This window comes from Otolemur garnettii, unplaced genomic scaffold (assembly GCF_000181295.1).
Source record: "Otolemur garnettii isolate 467f Iridium unplaced genomic scaffold, OtoGar3 scaffold00119, whole genome shotgun sequence".
NCBI lineage: Eukaryota > Metazoa > Chordata > Mammalia > Primates > Galagidae > Otolemur > Otolemur garnettii.
The window spans coordinates 1-17,545 of NW_003852514.1; the positions used below are offsets into that span (position 1 = coordinate 1).

General features: G+C 42.0%; 1 protein-coding gene across 1 annotated transcript in view; it reads right to left on the reverse strand.

Moving 5' to 3' along the window:
- Positions 1-1,245: 1,245 nt before the first annotated feature.
- The window catches only part of AMPH (amphiphysin), a 201,056-nt gene continuing 184,756 nt past the window's right edge, over positions 1,246-17,545 (reverse strand). Inside the window, exons 18-19 of the mRNA XM_012809958.1 lie at positions 3,218-3,403; positions 1,246-1,524 (exon numbers count right to left, since the gene is read on the reverse strand). Of these exons, the coding sequence (XP_012665412.1) occupies positions 1,246-1,524; positions 3,218-3,403 (465 nt within the window). The remainder of the gene's footprint in view (positions 1,525-3,217; positions 3,404-17,545) is intronic.

A 17,545-nucleotide genomic window follows, 5' to 3' on the forward strand; every position in this document is an offset into this window, starting at 1 on the left:
CCATCCCTATATGAGGCAGCAGGTAGCAGTTTCCATCCATTCTATCGATCCCTATATGAGGCAGCAGGTAGCAGTTTCCATCCATTCTAGCCTTTTTCTTTACCTATGTTGTTTTGGAAAATGTTACAAAGGACCAACGGGGCCAGGGAAGACCCCTTCCCACTTCCCTGCTGGTCTTAATTCCAGATGAGCTTCCTCCTTTCCTCTCCCACACAAAAACATCACAACTATCACATTGTCTAAGATAGAATGTCAAACACACTCTTTTAAATTGGCTAGTTAATGAAAATAAGCTGCAAAGAAAAAAAAGGAGACCAGAGAAAAGAAAAAAAAAAAACTGTAACTAATCAGATTTTTGTAACTCACAAATCAGCCCTGTGTAGGAAATGTTGTAATCCTACTAAATGTCTTTGTTTTTTGCCTACATGTGTGAGACCTTAATTTCTAACTTCAGAGCTGACTCCCGCCCCTCTGCTGTGCTACTCCAGTAGCTATTCTTAGTTTTTTATTTGAGTAAGCTCTTTAAACCGCATTCTGTTCCTTTCCATTATCTTAGGTTGACAGTTCCTAGTCTGGTTCTATTAAGGAGCATTCCCTCCCTTTAACACCTAGCTTAAGCCATTGTTTTTGGCTATGTTTTGGGGGGTAAAGTTTATGTTTATACTCAAGTTTATAAGGCTCCAAGTAGTCTGTCTAGAGCAAAACCTTCTTCCTGTTAATTTAGGTTTCTTTTTATTATTTCTTTTGGTAGAAGCCCATTCATATATTTATTCCCTTATTTTCAGAATCTTTATCACCTCCCTATTATGTACCAGAGGTGACTGAATTACTCATGTTTCCTACCCTTCAGAGGAATATAATCCAGTCAGGGGCCACGCCAGCAAACAGGTGATTTGATAGTCCTGGTCTGAGCCAGGCTGGACAGACTCGGGCCGACCCAGGAGCACAGGGAAGGGGGAAGGAATCAACCCATCCTTTACCCAGGGGCACACCATTTTCCCCATGGCCAACTTCCCTTTAATTATTCTTTTTTAAATATGCAAAGATATAACTGTAGTTCTTGCCTGTCCAGCAGCATACATGGAAATCCTGTCATTTTCCAAGGTGATGTTGGGGTGAAGGGAAAGCAGTTCAGAGAAAGATTAAAGACTGCAAAATAAACGTAAAAATGGAAAAAGCAAAGGTTTGACAAAAGGGACTCAAAGCAAAAAGAAAAAAGACAAAGGGCCAAGAGATCTTAAAACATTAAAAGACCTTGTAGAGGAAGCCTGGAGGCAATTCCTGAGATGCCTCCCTTGCAGGTGCTGACTGGTCAGCAGCTCCCAGGGCAGGTGCAGAAGGCGCGGGCTGAGTGTCCTCCAGGGGCTTCTGCTCTGCGGCCAGCTCCAGCACCTCACTGCCGGCACCCGGAGGAGCCACGTCCTCAGTGGCCACCTTGGGCTCTGCACCTGTGGGTATTTCTTGTTCTCCCTCCCCTTCGTGGTTGGAGGCAGGCTCTATGACGACAGAAGGGATGACCTTCTCCTGGGGAAGGAAACAGGTGGTGGTGCCGAGCAAGGCCTGGGAACCAGGACTGGCTGGTCCTCCAGGCCATGCCTCAGCCCCCGCCCACTGCCTGGGCAGCCACTTTACATCCCCACTCAGCCAACTGCGTGCTCTTCCCTAACCATGCTCGAGTCCTCGGCCTTTGGGCCTCTGCCATGCCACCCAGCTTCCTTTCTGTGTCTCTTGAGAGGGAAACCCTCAATGGGGTTAATTTCTGCATACTTGCCAGCCATGCAGTTTTGTAAGAATGAGGATTCTGTGGACATTGGGAAGAGACACAGGAGACGGGAGAGAGAGTGAACCATACATGAGGGCGGGAGGGATAGTCCTGAGCTGGGCCACAGGTGCACTCCCATATCTGCAAGTCTCCTTCTGGTGCCCGAGAATACCTGTACTTACCTGAAGCTGACATTCAGCCTCCTGTGGTTTTTTTTCTTCCAGAAAAAAATCCTTCCACAGGACACCCAATTGCCCAAAACCATACACATATTTTGTGGTGAAGATCTTGCACGGACTGTCACCCTACCTGCTCTCCGCCGGTGGATTATATTTAGCGCCCACACTGAAGCTACCCGAGGGGCCACAGCTCCCTCCATCCACTCCCAGTACTCTAACTTCTAGACCAAAGGGTCGGGCCCTCCATGGTATTTATTTAACAAAGATGAGCAAGGAGGGGAGTTTCCTTAGCACAGTGGGAGTTGGGAGATGTTTACTGCCCTTCTGATCCAGTTCTATATTCCCTGGGCTATCAGTGGACCCTAGCACTTCCAGCTGTCAATGTGGAGAAAACAGTAACTCCCTTTCAGCAAGCACAACAATATACAAACCCTCTCCTGGCACTGGGACAATCTATGGGGAAAAAATGGAATGTTGTTTTGAGTGACCTCTCCACTGTTATCTGCCCTTTTTCTAGTGGGATGAAAGGGATAATTCACTTTTAAGCCTTAAGTAAACTCTGGAGAGGTTTTTGGAAGTTCACTACAAGTAAAATCCTCAGGAAAAAAGAAAGCATACCACCAAGCCCACTCTTCATGTTGCCTTTCAGAAGGCAGAGTGGGGGGCAGGTGCCTGGGCTGGAGGCCTCCGGACCCTGGAATATGTGAGTCTGTGGCCTTTGGATACTGCTCTGAAGCAGGGTGGTGGGGGCAGCTCTGATGGATGCTCTTAGTGGCCTAGTTCCCATCTGAAAGGGCAACGCAGCAATCAGTTCTTGGGGAAAGGACACTGATGGAGAATTTGAGACACTCAGAATAACAACCGCAGAATAGGAATATAATAGTAATAAGGTTTAATGACCAATGTGCGTTCCCACCATGGGTTCAGCACTAAGCCACACACTTTCTGGACACTTTCTCAATCACTCAATCACAGGTCTCTCCATTCTCATTCTGTTGGTCGTCCATGCTTCCCTCCTCCTCCCCATCACTTTACTCCACAGTTTCCTTTTCCCGTCTGCTTAAGCCCGGTCAGCCATGGTGTGTTGATACTGACAACAATGTTGACAGTGATGATGAGACCAACCTTTCTGAGAATTTGGTAATAAATTTTGGGGGTGGAGTCACAAAATTGCTACAAACCTACTCCACATCTGAGAAGTTATCACCATTAACCAAAGACAGAGACACTCTAGCCAGCACCACCTCCCCAGCAGCTCCCTCTACCCGACACTTACCTGAGGCACTGCTAATTCTGGTTCCTCTGGTTGAGGTCTGTCACCTTCTACACCCTCAGTGCTTTCCGTCTCAACTTTGGCCTCTAACTCGACTCCCTCCCCAGCAGGGAGAGCTGCCTTCTCTGGCTCTGCTTCCTGCACAGGAGCCTCCTGGGCTGCCACATCAGCCTCAGTTCCAGGTAAGATCTGTAGAGCAAACACCAACAGGCCACGTCTGTGTCTCCATGAGCCTCAGCTAAGAGGCAAGCTTAACCCTTTCTCTTCTCCCTCTCTGCTGAGGCTATTCAGATCTCAAACTTTCTTTGCAATGTATAGAATCCCAGGATTCAGGTGCAGCAGATTCTGCCATCTGTTCATCAAAACTCTGACTTGGTTTCTTCCTAAGCATCCAGCAATTCTACATTCCTCAGCTTTCCCTGCAATTGGGGTAGCAAATGAAAGTGACATACAGCATTCTGAAGATAGGACTTTTAAGTGTGTGATCCCCCTCCAAAACTATTTTCATTACTCATGGTTGAAACCAAGAAACAAGGTCTTAGGGTATATGTGAGTCACAAGATGGAAATAGCCTGGGCTCAATACCTAGGTCATGGAGGAAAGCCATGTAAGAAAAGCAATGTAAACCCAAATTAAAATGCTAAGCCACTGATGACTTGACAAACCCTTTCTTGGCCAAGGGACTGCAGAAAAGCTTAAAACTGAGATCTTAGCTACAAAGGGAAGAGAGATCAGACACACCTCATTATACTACATACTCCTACAATTTGGAGTGTAGATCAATTACAACAAGACCCAAGGACATGCAAGGCCTTTGACTTGCTTAATAGATTACACTGAGTCAACATACAAAGGGTGTCAAAAAACAGTACATACACATTTTAACAAAGGAAAAAAACTATATTAAAATTGCAGTACTCAATATATACCAACAAAATGGATGAATACAAGTCACAGTGAGCATCTCATTTAATTGCAGAAGTCAAATGTGATGAGTATTACAAATTTAATACAGATTTTTCCTTTTTTAGAATATATATATATATATTTTGCACCTTCTCTATTGTGGCTTGACCTCAGATCAGCAGACTTCTTTATCTTAACTTTCAACTTTCCTACCTACTAATACTTGAGATTCTTCATTCATTCTGGAGAATGAAGGGACCATTAGTTTTGTAATCAAATATGCTTTATAGCACTCCAAATATCTGCAGAGCCAATTGGCTAGCAAAATGCCAAAATGAAACTCTAGATAAGATTTCTCTTTATTAAGATAAGTACAATAGAAAAGACTAAGAATTTTGTTTCTGAGGTTGGAACCCCATCCAAAGACAAGTTTTAAGTAGTATTAAAAACTTGTAATAATGAAATAAAGTCCGATCAGAAGCATTAGTTTTGAAGAATTGGAGTCCAACTCTTTCACAAGATTCTGACATCAGACCAGATTTGAGAGGTAAAATCAGAAAGGCTGAGGAAGAAAAATATTAGTTTGATCTTATGTAATAAAGCCAGGATATATATTTAAAAAATTAATCTTGCTATCTGATGTGACAGGCATTAGCCATTTCTTTTCTTTACTGAATAAGCTGTACCCAGTTCTTGAGATGGAGAACTCAAGCTATGCACCTATATTCCTAATCAAGATGTTTTTAAAAACCTTTCTGCTGATTCAAATTGATAGGTAATTGCTCAGAATAGAAATAACCTATTGCAGACTTCAGTACATTTTTCTACAACCTATTCTATTTTGGGGGTGAAAAATCTTAACAGTTACTATACTATTCATTACGTGTCTAAACATCATGCACATTCTTAGTATGTTCATTACTGAGAGTTCTTACACAAATCTCCTAATACGAAAATATGGCCCTATGTGCCACGTGTACCTTGATCCAAAATGCAGTTACTAGCCATGACATATTCCTTTTTTTTTACTCTGTCACTGAAGTACATATGTTCAAAAAAGTAATCCTCTTACATTAATTGTAACAGGTAACTTATTTAAAGTGAATTATAAATGTTGATAATTATTGAAGTAGGGTAACGGGTACATGTTAACTTATATTTTCGTGAATGGCTGAAAATTCCTATAATAAAAAGTTTATTTCAATACTTGAGAAAACGGCATCTTTGGTCTTAAATAAGCCCTGATCTTTTTGTGGGTGTTTCTGGTGCTTTTGTCAGGAGCGTAATAACAAGAGCATCAATTAGCACAACATCATAATCCCAAGAAAAATGAAAAATTGCCATCCTTTGTTGATAAAGAATTAATAGGCATTTTACAGGATACTGTGCACCTAATAAAGTTTCTTCCTTATTGAAAACTATACTTAAGGAAAATGTGTATACAATCGATTAATGAGCTCAAATGGTAGAAAGCACGTGTATCACAATGCTAAGTTAGTTATACCTTCCATCTGTCGGGAAGAATCACATGTGTGAGTATCTTTGTGGCTCCAACAGCTCTGAGCCAGATGGAGTCTGTGTACATACAGACAGTACGGACAGAGAGGCACACAGCCCTGAACACACTCACACATACTGCTAAGATCAAAAAACAGACATTCTTTTGTTTCGTAAGCTACTTCCCCAAGTGATTATAAATACTTATACACATATATGTGTCATGTCAATACTATTGATAACTGGATTTTACTCTCAACAGGACTGATACTACCTCTCTAGAAGAGGTTATAGTTCTGTGACATATTGATACTGTTCTCAAAGGTAACTTTTGAAACTTGTTCCATACAAACAAAATGTTCGTTATTAGCCCATAATCTGTCTCTAGTTCTTAATACATCTATGAATTTAGTTGTATCATATTTTACTATCACAAGATATATGTGTTACAGCCTTTCCTTTATTAGATAATTTGAACAAGGCATTATTGGCTGGATACACCTAAAGACCAGATAGTGTTGCTGCTGTGACACCAACTACCAGCAGGTGGCGGTGAGGAGCTCCATCTGACTGGGCTCTGACATTCCTCACTTTTATAGGAGAAAATACCCCAGCCTTGGCTACCTTGCAATTTACCCGATCTCTGTTAACAGAAACATTTGTATCATGTAGAAAATCACAGATAAGAATGATGACAGAGTCACCCAAATACTGAAATTAACAATGCTGGCAAAGGTAGGATGCTAAGGAACCTGGCACTTTGACTATAGAGACGAAAAGTCAAACAATTTGAATGATGTACTTGGAAAGCAGTTACCACTATGCCACTCATCTCTGAGACCCTTAGTTTAATCACTGTTTAATCACTTTGATTTCACAGAGCTCAAAAGAATCACATAGGCGGGTGCAATGGCTCACACCTGTAATCCTAGCACTCTAGGAGGCCAAGGTACATGGACAACCTGAGCTCAGGAGTTTGAGACCAGCCTGAGCAAGAGAGAGACCTTGTGTCTACTAAAAACAGAAAAACTAGCCAGGCATGGTGGCAGGGTCTATAGTCCCAGCTCCTAGGGGGGTTGACACAGAGGACCACTTAAGCCTAAGAGTTTGAGGTTGCTGTGAACTATGATGCCATGGCACTCTACCCAGGGTACAGAGTGAGACTCTGTCTCAAAAGAAAAAAAAATTATGTAAGCAGGGACTACTGTATTACCTCATAACTGGGGTGTCCCAGTCTTTTCTCCATGTCTGGAATCTGTTCAACATTTTTTGCTTGTACTAAAGTGCTTCCAGTAAATATTTATGACTCCAGTAGTATTACAAAATAAGACAAATAACATAAAATATAACACCATTTATCAGATTAGGTGTTACCTCTAGATAAAAATCAAGGAAAAGGGTACAAAAGTTTTCACTGAGAAGAGTTATCCCTCTTATTATTACTAATGCTGATTATATAGTTCTGCATTTTCAGTCCAACCTGTAGATCTAGAAAAGAAAAACATTCTCTATGCTCTGCTTGTTAAATAGCAAGTATGTCACACCGGTTAGGAAAAACCACGATGATAAATGACTGTTATTTGCTTTTTAAAAAATGTTAACCATGAAAACCTATGGACTGAAATGGCTGAAAATAGTTCAAGCCTTTGATGGTACCAAAATTTTCTTTTCATTCCCAATATGAAGAGAAACATCTTTATCCTACCTTCTGCCAAACTCTCTTAGACAAATATATTTATGCTGGAAAACACCTAATACAAAGAGAGACTTAGAAAGTTCCCCCGACCTCTTGGATAAACGCCATGCTGTTTACTGTATATCCAAGGGGTCTGCGAGGCGCTGGCACCAAGACTTGCTAACTTGTCTGTTCATCACACAGAAGTCCCGAAGACCAGCAAGGAACCTTCTTGGAGATGGACCGCACTGGCTTTCACTTAACACCACACAGTCCTCATTACTTTCTCATCTTCTTATCACTGGAAAGCAATGTGACTACAGCATTCACGTCAGGGTCCTGTCAACTCTAGTAACTGCACTGGCAACATTTTCTGGAAATGGCAAACCACAAACACAATGCAATAACAGCCTGGGTCTCGGTCCTGCAGACAGGGAAGACACCACAGGTGACACAAACCGGTCAGTCTCAACTCTTCTAATGCCTCAACCCTTTAATACAGTTCCTGTGGGCTGGGAATCACAGGTTGAGAACTGCTGCTCTAGGAGACCATGCTGCAAACGGAGGTCGATAATGCCTGAGACCTCATACACCTGCGTCGGGACAGACCGTCAGAGAAGCTATAATCTCTCAGGTTTATGCCATTTATTTACTTAGCCTCTTTGTTGCTGTTTTCTTGGTAATATGAACTCTTAACAATGCCTGAAAAGCAGCTTGCCAGTCATGCAGCTAGTATAGAAGAACCCTGACATTCCTCCTGCATAGGGGAACTCCCACGCTTATTTACAGGGTAGCTTATTCTGAGAATAGGTACTTTTCTAATTAAAAAATGGTGAGATGCCATGGATTTAAAAATAATTTTTTTTAATTTATGGCAACATCTTGACATCTATTTTTATTCACTTTCTACACATACAGGGGCTTTAGCTACTTGCTTTCTAAGTCACAGGATCAGGTTTCTTCAAAAATTGTATTAATGGCTAAATATACGCCTATCCTTGAGCCCTAGTTGGTTTCCATTTTTGAGATGTTATATATAACATGTGAGATAAAATTTTGGTTAATAAAGAAACACTTATTTAGGCTGCATTTTTAAATGATTTAAGTACTCTGTACAGCTCTCCTTATTTACGGTGTCTTCATTTAAGTCAATTTTTTGATTTCTGCTCAACATTTCATTATGAAAAATTTCAAACAGAGAATAATAAAAAGAATCACACAGCAACTATCCAAGTACCCCACCTAGGATCTTCAACTGACATACTGCCACATCATTTTATCACATCTTCCCCCTCCCCCATCCAGACTGATTCGGTCCATCTCTCAGTCAACTGAATATATCTTCATAAAAAGCTTTTCAGGAATCCCATGGGAATTCTACATCCCTATTTGATGTCTTTTTGCTGCTTTCACATATGACTAACTTTGACTTGGGGTAAAGTTACTACAGTGTGATTTTTGTTCTCAAAATCTGCATGTTGTTCTAACGGCTTCTGTGCCATATAGTATTGACGACTTTCTGGGCCCAGCCTGTTTGTTTGGGGTGGTGCTTTTCTATTTCCAATCTAGAGAACCCGGAGAACTAGAAGGATGGAAGAGCTTGGAGAACTTTTGTCTTAAACTTTGAATTTTTCTGCTTTTCTATGTCCAATCTAGAGAACCTGGAGAACTTTTCCAATCTAGAGCTTGGAGAACTTTTTCCTTAAACTTTGAATTTAAAAATGCACAGGACCCTGTTTGGGTGCTAGTCTCCCATTAAGAGAGAGAAATCGCCTTCTGTTGGTGATTTCCTACGACCCACATGCAAGAATCTCATAAACCAGGTCAGCTTCAGCTCAGGTGGGGTTTCCTCTGTCACAGTGGGTCATTATTGCTTCTACGACATTCCGGAGCTCTCTTCCTTAGAATGAGCCCCGACCCATGAGTCGTATCTTCACCCAGACTTACCACCTTGCTCCTGCTTTTCTCTATGTGTTGGGAGAACGACTCCAGTGTGTCCTTGTGTCATTAAATCAATCTCTCTGCTGTTGCTATAGTCTCTGCCATTTCTTCTGCACATTTTAATCTGACACCACACTGCCTCCCCTTAAAATCTTGTCCCATATCACTGAGTTCCCTTTGACCCTCTTATTCTCCATGCGGCTGCCTTATACTCACATCCTTCATCTTCTGTTTCACTAATACTTGTCATCTCGAATTTTACTGTCAACAAAAAGATGACAGTTTTCAAATTTTGCCTTTGGACTTGGAGAAAGTTTTTTTTTTTAAATTTCATGTTCTCTAAAGAAAATGTTAAACTCTGGTATGTAATCCTTTCCTTCTTTTAGTATTGCTCTACAGCCCCACATGCTATTTTAAAAATGTATTTATTTCCTTAGTTATCTTACATTAGGTACAATCTCTCTAGGCCTGATATTTCCAGTAGATAAGGAAATGTTTTCTTTGTTCTATTTTAGTTACCACGTTGGGACTCTTAGATACCCTTTTCAGAACAGGAGCCAGGGAAGGACTTATTAAGTCTTCACATACAATCACACCTAATTTAAATCCCTCAACTCTGTGTCTCCAAACAAGGATGTACTTGTGTGAGAGGAGCAACAGGTTACAGACGCGTCACTGAATCCCCAGAACAGGGCCTGACACCTACACGCAAATGTCTGTCCACTGAATCGAAGAGGAAATGGGCATCGGAGTCCTAGTCATGCAGACATGCTTCTAGGAAGAGGAAGGTGATAGTCGTCTAGCAATTCTGAGAAGGAATTTAAATTTGGCAGTTTAAATTCATCTTGATAAGTTAAGTTTGGTGAAATATTTATTTATTTTTCCTCTCTCCAGCTTTATTGAGGTATAATTGACAAAAACTGTGTATATGTAAGGTGTACAATATGATACTTTGATATACATCATGACATGATTGCAACAATCAAGCTAATTAACACATCCATCACCTCATGTTGTTTTTGCATATGGTGAGAACACTTAAGATCCACTCTCTTAGAAAAGTTCAAGAACATGATCTGTTGTTATTATCTGTGGTTGCCATGCTGTACAGTAGATCTCCAGAACTTGCCCACTTTATAATTGAAAGTTTGGGCTTGGTACCCATAACTCAGTGGTTAGAGCGCTGGTCACAAACACCAAGGCTGGTGGGTTCGAACCCAGCCAGGGCCTGCCAAACAACTTTCACTCTTTGCTGATGATATGATTGTTACTTGGAAAACCTCAGGGACTCAACTGAGGCTGTGGCTCAGTGAGTAGGGCACTGGCCCCATATACCTAGTTTGGCAAGTTCGAGCCCAGCCCTGGCCAAACCGCAACAGAAAAATAGCCGGGCGTTGTGGCAGGCACCTGTAGGCCCAGCTATGGGGGAACCTGAGGCAAGAGAACTGCCTAAGCCCAGGAGCTGGAGCTTGCTGGAGCTTGCTGTGAGCTGTGACACCATGGCAGTCTACCGAGGGCAACAAAGTAAGACTCTATCTCTAAAAAAAAAAAAAAAATTGTCCATACTACCCAAAGTAATCTACAGATTTAATGCAATCCGTATTAAAGCACCTCTGTCATACTTTAAAGATCTGGAAAAATTAGTACTTCATTTTACATGGAAACAGAAAAAACCTCAAGTAGCCAAGACATTACTCAGAAATAAAAACAAATCAGGAGGAATCATGCTACCAGACTTCAGATTATACTATAAATCTATAGTGATCAAAACAGCATGGTACTGGCACAAAAATAGACATGTAGATGTATGGGACAGAATAGAGAACTAAGAGATGAACCCAGACACTTATTGTCATTTGATCTTTGATAAGCCTATAAAAAATATAAATTGGGGGAAACAGTCCCTATTAACAAATGGTGCTGGGTGAATTGGCTGGCGACTTGCAGAGGACTGAAACTGGACCCATACCTTTCTCCTCTAACAAAAATTGACTCTCACTGGACAAAAGACTTGAACTTAAGAAATGAAACTATAAAGATTCTTAGAGAGAGTACAGGGGAAACACTTGAAGAAATTGACCTGGGAGAATACTTTCTGAGGAGGACCCTCTTGGGCAATTGAAGCAATATCAAAAATACATTCCTGGGATCTGATCAAACTAAACAGCTTCTGCACAGCGAAGAACACAGTAAGTGAAGCAAGTAGACAGCCCTCAGAATGGGAGAGGATATTTGCAGGTTATGTTTTTGGTGAAGTATTTAAGAAACAAAATATAGCAAAGACAAAAGTAGTTCCCCAAATAATGGGTCAATAATGTTTCATCTTCAAGGATTCTAGCACAACTCTAAAAACATCTTAACCTCTGTCTCTTTGCCATTTGCATGTTCTGGAAACTATGCTAGCCCTAAATTTAATTATAGTGTATTTTTTTTAAAAAGAATATGCAAAAAAAGAACATTGGTCTACTTTACATCGTTTGAGCAAAATATAAGAGCTGACAGAAAAGGGAATTTGAAAGGGTCTCTCTGTAAGATAATGGAATAAATGTGTGTACAGTTTTATTTCCTGAAAAGAAATGACATAACTAAAAATGATTTAACTATGATAAAGTATAACCAAGAATACATCATTAATTGGCTCTGCACTCATATTTAGCTGCTTTTAAACCTAATTCTATGATGTATAGACCAAAACAAATGTTTAAGCCAGTTTTTTCCTAAAGAGTATTTTCATTTCTTGTATACCATACAAACATCTCAAAAAGGCGAAGTATGAGGATTGTCTTTTAAAATGCATCTTGTAGACGTATTGTGCGACTTTGTTGTTTTGGGGTAAAACTAAAGACAATATTAGCTATGTGGTGAATAAAACAACAAACAAAGGCACCCACTGTACCCCCAGCACCAGGGGGGCCCAAGCACCTGCAGGCAGGGCTGGCAGGAGCCTGAGCCAGTGAGCTAGCGGGCAGGGCTGTGCCGAGGCTGCCTTCACAGAGGGGAAGAGCAAGGCACCGCCTAGCTGGGCTGCCACGCCTCCCTGCTCCTGGTGCTGCTGTCAACCTCGCCGGGCAGGAACAGCCACAAACTGCACTGCCCAGACCAACAGAGCCCAACCTTAGTGGCACCAGGGACTGGTTTCATGGAAGACAATTTTTCCATGAAGGAGGGGTGGGGGCATGGATGATTTTGAGATGATTCCCGCACATTGCATTTATTGTTACTACTAATATGACAGTCTGATATGTAATTACATAATTTTACAACTCACCAGAATGCAGAGCTGCCACAGCCCTGAGCTCTGACCAGGCAGTGGTGGGAGCAATGGGGAGCGACACAGCTTGACTCGATTTTCCCCCCTCATGGCCTGCTGTACATCTGGGTTTCTAGCAGAACACGGGTCCCAATTCTTAATCTGGGAGTTGGAGGTCGCGGGCTTAGACCACCAGGATGACCAGGACATGGACCATCAATTGCCTTTGTTTTGCCATCTCTACAGCAGACCAAAGAAGGCATTGAATGTGTATGATGGCATAGACAATGAACTTGAATATGAGAATTTCTATGCAGGTTTTGGACAGCTCAGTCTGCTGATGCTTTATTTACAGATATTGTAGTAACACAAACAAGAGATTGAAATCCATTACGCATCAAGGAAGAAAATTATTCATTCTGCTGGCTCTGATCACAGACAATAAGCAAGTGCTGCTTTCCTTGTTGGAAGGTCTGCAAAGTGGAGGAGTGCCAGCTGATGTTTGCCAAGGCTGCAGCCTTCAGGACTCAGCTGCAGGGGAGGCAAAATCAAACCAGAAGGTTGCCCTGGATCCCTGAGCCGTCCCGGCAGCGACCTTCCTCCCTCCTGCGGGAGCTGACAGCACGTAGTGCCCTAGTGCCTCCGGGCCCCTGTGGGTGTGTGGGTGGAGCCCCAGGAGCAGGGGCTGCGGGAAATGCTCTATTGTGGCCCTGCCAGCAGCCCAGTCCTGCCCATCGTCATCTTCACTCTGACCAGCGAGCTTTCCCAATGGAATCCAGCTGTCCTCTACTCTACCATCATGAAAGAGGTCGTCCCTCTGACCAGAGGAAGCGGCTTTCTCCAGTTTCTGGGCCAGGTCCTGGGCCATGTTTTGGGTATTTCTCACCTGCCCACCCCAGCTCCTGTTTTCTGACAGGGTGGCCGTCTCTGCTCACTGTTTCGCAGCAGCCTTGCTCCTCTGCGGGTTTCTTCGCAGCTCCCATCACACGTTGCTGCTCCACAGCAGGCGGCGTCTGCAGCCTCGGCTCCGCTCTGGCCCCTGCCCCACTGTCACTGTCTCCCTGCAGAGATGCTTCCTGTGCCTGATGGCTCCAGTTTGCTCCTCCAGCTCTTCTCTGCGTTGGGCTTCTTCACACGGTTGTCCGGCTACTTCTCCAATCTCTCCTCAGGCCTTTCCATGGATCCAGTTAAGTCACCATGGTCACTGAAACTATTCAGAGGGATGTCTGGTGTGGACACTGGGTAATCGGCTGGTCCTGCCTCCCTGCTTCCCTCCACCTCCATGTCGCTGTCACTCAGGAGGCTGGGCAGCTGCCGAGGCCGAGCAGGGCATGGCTAAACAGCTCCTCACTTGACCACTCTGAGCCAGTTCATTCCTGCCTTCACCCTCTCGAGCCTTCCTTCCCCTTGTCCTGCAATCTTTGCTTTCCTGTAGCAAGGACGTGGTGGAACCATTCCTTATCACGCAAACCCACCGTGGTCTTCCTCTGAAGAGCTCCATTGTGCCAGGAAGCATGTGAAATGTGTTGTGTGTCCAGTACCTGGGGATGTTCAGGAGCTTGGCTTTCCTATGCCCCTTTAAGCAAGTCAGCCATGCCCGGAAGGGAATATGTGCTCAGTCCACTCAGACCTGGCCAGCAGGGGGTCTGGAGCCTTAGAGGACTGGCCTCCCCCATGGAGATGGGGACCAGTGTTGGTCTTTGGCATGGGCCCAGCCTTGGTGTGCTTTTGGGCCCCCTTCACCACAGATAGAACCCCTGTGATGTGGCTCCTACCCCCATCTTACTGAGCTGCCTCCCCCAGTATGGAGGAGCACACACCAGGGCCTGCCAGAGCCCTCAAGCTCCTAGTTCAGGTGTTTGAACATCACCTTAGAAACTGTCCTCAGCTGGTCCAGAGCCAGCTGTGGAGATATTTTGGGGGTTACAACATGCCCTTCCATGGCTCCAAAGGTGCCCATAGCTCTGCCTCCACTTCCCAGTGGCCTGGGGGATGGGTCCGTGTCTGCACACTATCCTGTCAGGGCAGCGTGGTGGCCCCATCCTGGGGCAGGCCCATTACCCTGATGTCATCTTTCCTTTTGCTGTAAGGAAGGCTTCCCACCAGGGGCCCAGGGCCTGGCCTCCTCTGAGGCTCCCTCTCTCCTTGTGTTTGCTCAGTGGCAGCACATGGGACTACAAGACTCATAGGTCTCCCCAAAGGTGTTAACCAAGAGACCTGGATTTCATGTATAAGTATCGAGGGGAGATGGACTGAGATAAGCAAGGTCTCACACTTTCAAGGACTTCGTGTGGATCTAGTGTGTCCCCGACCTGTGGATCCCGGATGAGGTGATCAGGACCCAACCCTCACATGGCCCTGCCACCCACAGCTCATACCTCCCCAGGTCCCACGAGGGGACTGTCTCCAAACTCATCCTCCAAGGGTCATCAGTTCATCACCTTGGAGTGTGTTCAACCACACTCACTCTCATGTATCTCCATGGCTCATGCACTCAAGGCCGACTTGTTAATCCCCTGAGAGTCCCCATGAATAAACCCTCCCCAGAATCTTTACTCTAGTGGGAAATGAGAGAAACAGCAGCCCAGGCCAGACTGGGGGTCCTGAGGGCACCAGGACTCAGGCTACAGGAGGCCCACAGATGGAGAAAACGGCACTCTGACCAGCATGGAAGTGCCAGAGAAGAGGTGGCTAAAGGACAGCTGCTTCTGTTTGTATTTTCAGTTTTCTAGGATATTTATATATATATTTGATCAGTTTTAGGTTTTAAGAAAACCAATTGGAACACAGTGAGCATTCACAAAGAGCCCTTTGTTCTCTTCAAAGTGGTCCTGGGATGGACACCTAGAGTCCATAACTGTACAAACTATATTCCTAGGACATAAGAAAATTAAATTAGAAAGTGATAACAAAATTTTATTTAGGAAATCTTCTAATACTTGGGAACTAAATTTTATACCTCTAAGTACCTAACAGTTTGAGAGAAATAAAAAAGAAAATTAAGAAAGAATTTGATCAAAACATAATATCTAGAAATCTGCAAGATGTAGCCAAAGCCATATTCAGAGGAAAATTCATTCACAAAGGCCTTAAGGAAAAATCAATAACTTCAGTTTTCACCTTTTGAAACTAGAAAATAAGGATAAATTAAATGTGAAGCAAAAGAAAAGTAATAAAGAGCATAAATCAATTTAATAGGAAAATAAAATATATAAATAAGTAAGGTTAAAAATCAATGAAACCAAAGCTGATTTTTTATGATATCAAACATAAAATTGATAAATCTCAAGTCATGCTGGTCAGGAACAAGCAGAGTTAGGAGAAACATTAGGAAGATCAGGAAGGAGAGTGGCAATGTCAGGACTGAATTCATATATATACAAAGATGACAAAGGGCTGTTACACATATTAAAAATTCCTTTCTGCTAACAAGTGGACTTTAGATATACAAATGATTCGTGGACGAAATCTATCAGTTCTCACTCTAGAAGAAATAAATAGAGAACCTAAATAGCTTTGTATCTATTAAAGAACTTTCCTTATTTGCACCACACCATCTTCTATGCAGAACATGGGAAGGAATCTACAAAAAAGTTCCCAGGACAACTAAATGAGTTCAACAAGTTGTAGGATACACAATCTATGTAGGAAAACGCATTGCATTTCTAATTATCACAACAAATAAAAGGAAACTAAAATTTAAAAATCATTTATAGTAGCATCTTCATATATCAAATAGAGATAAATCTTTGAAAAACTTTATGCTAAATATGATTACACATTTTACTTGTAGATGTACTCTAAAGACATAAAAGAATGCAACTGTTTTTATTTAAAGAGTCAGTTATTTTTAAAGTATATAAATCAGAAGAAAAACTATGTTTTTATGTTAAAAACCAAAGCAAAAACGTAATAATCAAACTTTTCTTGATAGCCCCGGCTTCTTTGGGACCCACTGCTAAAGTTTCCTATTTTTGAAATTCCTCTTGCCTCTTGTTTTTTGTTTTTAACAAAACCACCACTAACTTCATCTCCAGAGAAATGCATTCTGTCAAAACCTGAACTAATAACATGGTAACATTTCAGCAGTAAAAGAGATTACCTCAAAGGTCGTGTCAACCATATCCTGACTGATGACAACCGCAGCCGGCCGACTAATTAATGCCAGAAACACAAAGGGGGTTTTCGCTTGTACAGCTAAATATCACACATCTAGCAACAGAAGCGGTCTTTCTTCAGAAATGATAACCCTATTATTTTGTTAGATTATTATGACCAGAAGAAGGAAGATATATTATATATACATATATACACATACTTTAGAAAACAAAAATCCATCCTATATGGTACTATTCTCCTAAGTAGAAGGGACAACAAGATGAAGGACTGATTCATCCAAGGATGCCCATTCAAAACCATGGAAAATAATCACTATTGATGGGCATTATGGAAACTGAATCAATATAAAAATTCTCCCTCTTGGGGTTAATACTATTACGATTATTTTTCCATCCATTCAGACAGATGACCTTGAATTTTTTTCTCTTTGTAGAGGGTGGATCACACTGTGAGCTCTTTGTGTCAGGAAATGTCTGAATCTTTCCTAATGCTCTCTAAATTGCCTTATAGTTCACAAGCAATCAAAACTTTTGATTCTCTAAAGTTCACTTATAAGCTTTAGCTTAGGAGATAAAGTATTTTTAGAATGAAGAATTTTTCCAAATATCTCCTTACTCAATATTAAGGAATCTGGTTTTAGTGATGGTTGACGCCTATTCCATAGTTTGTTGAATATTTTTCATATTACTGTCAGTTACAAAAATTATAAATCATACATACATAGTAGCATATACATATACTATTCATGTAGGCTTATACTAAATAATCCAGGGTACAGAATCAACATTATAGTTTGAAAAAACTATTGAACATGTAGTCTATGCTGCTAGGAGTTTGAGGAAAACCTTTCAGAATAGAAGCAGTTTCCATCAATATCTAAATCTGTATCTTTTTAATTCCTTGTCATTGTCCTTATCTTTTTAAAACCAATTCTATTCTAAAT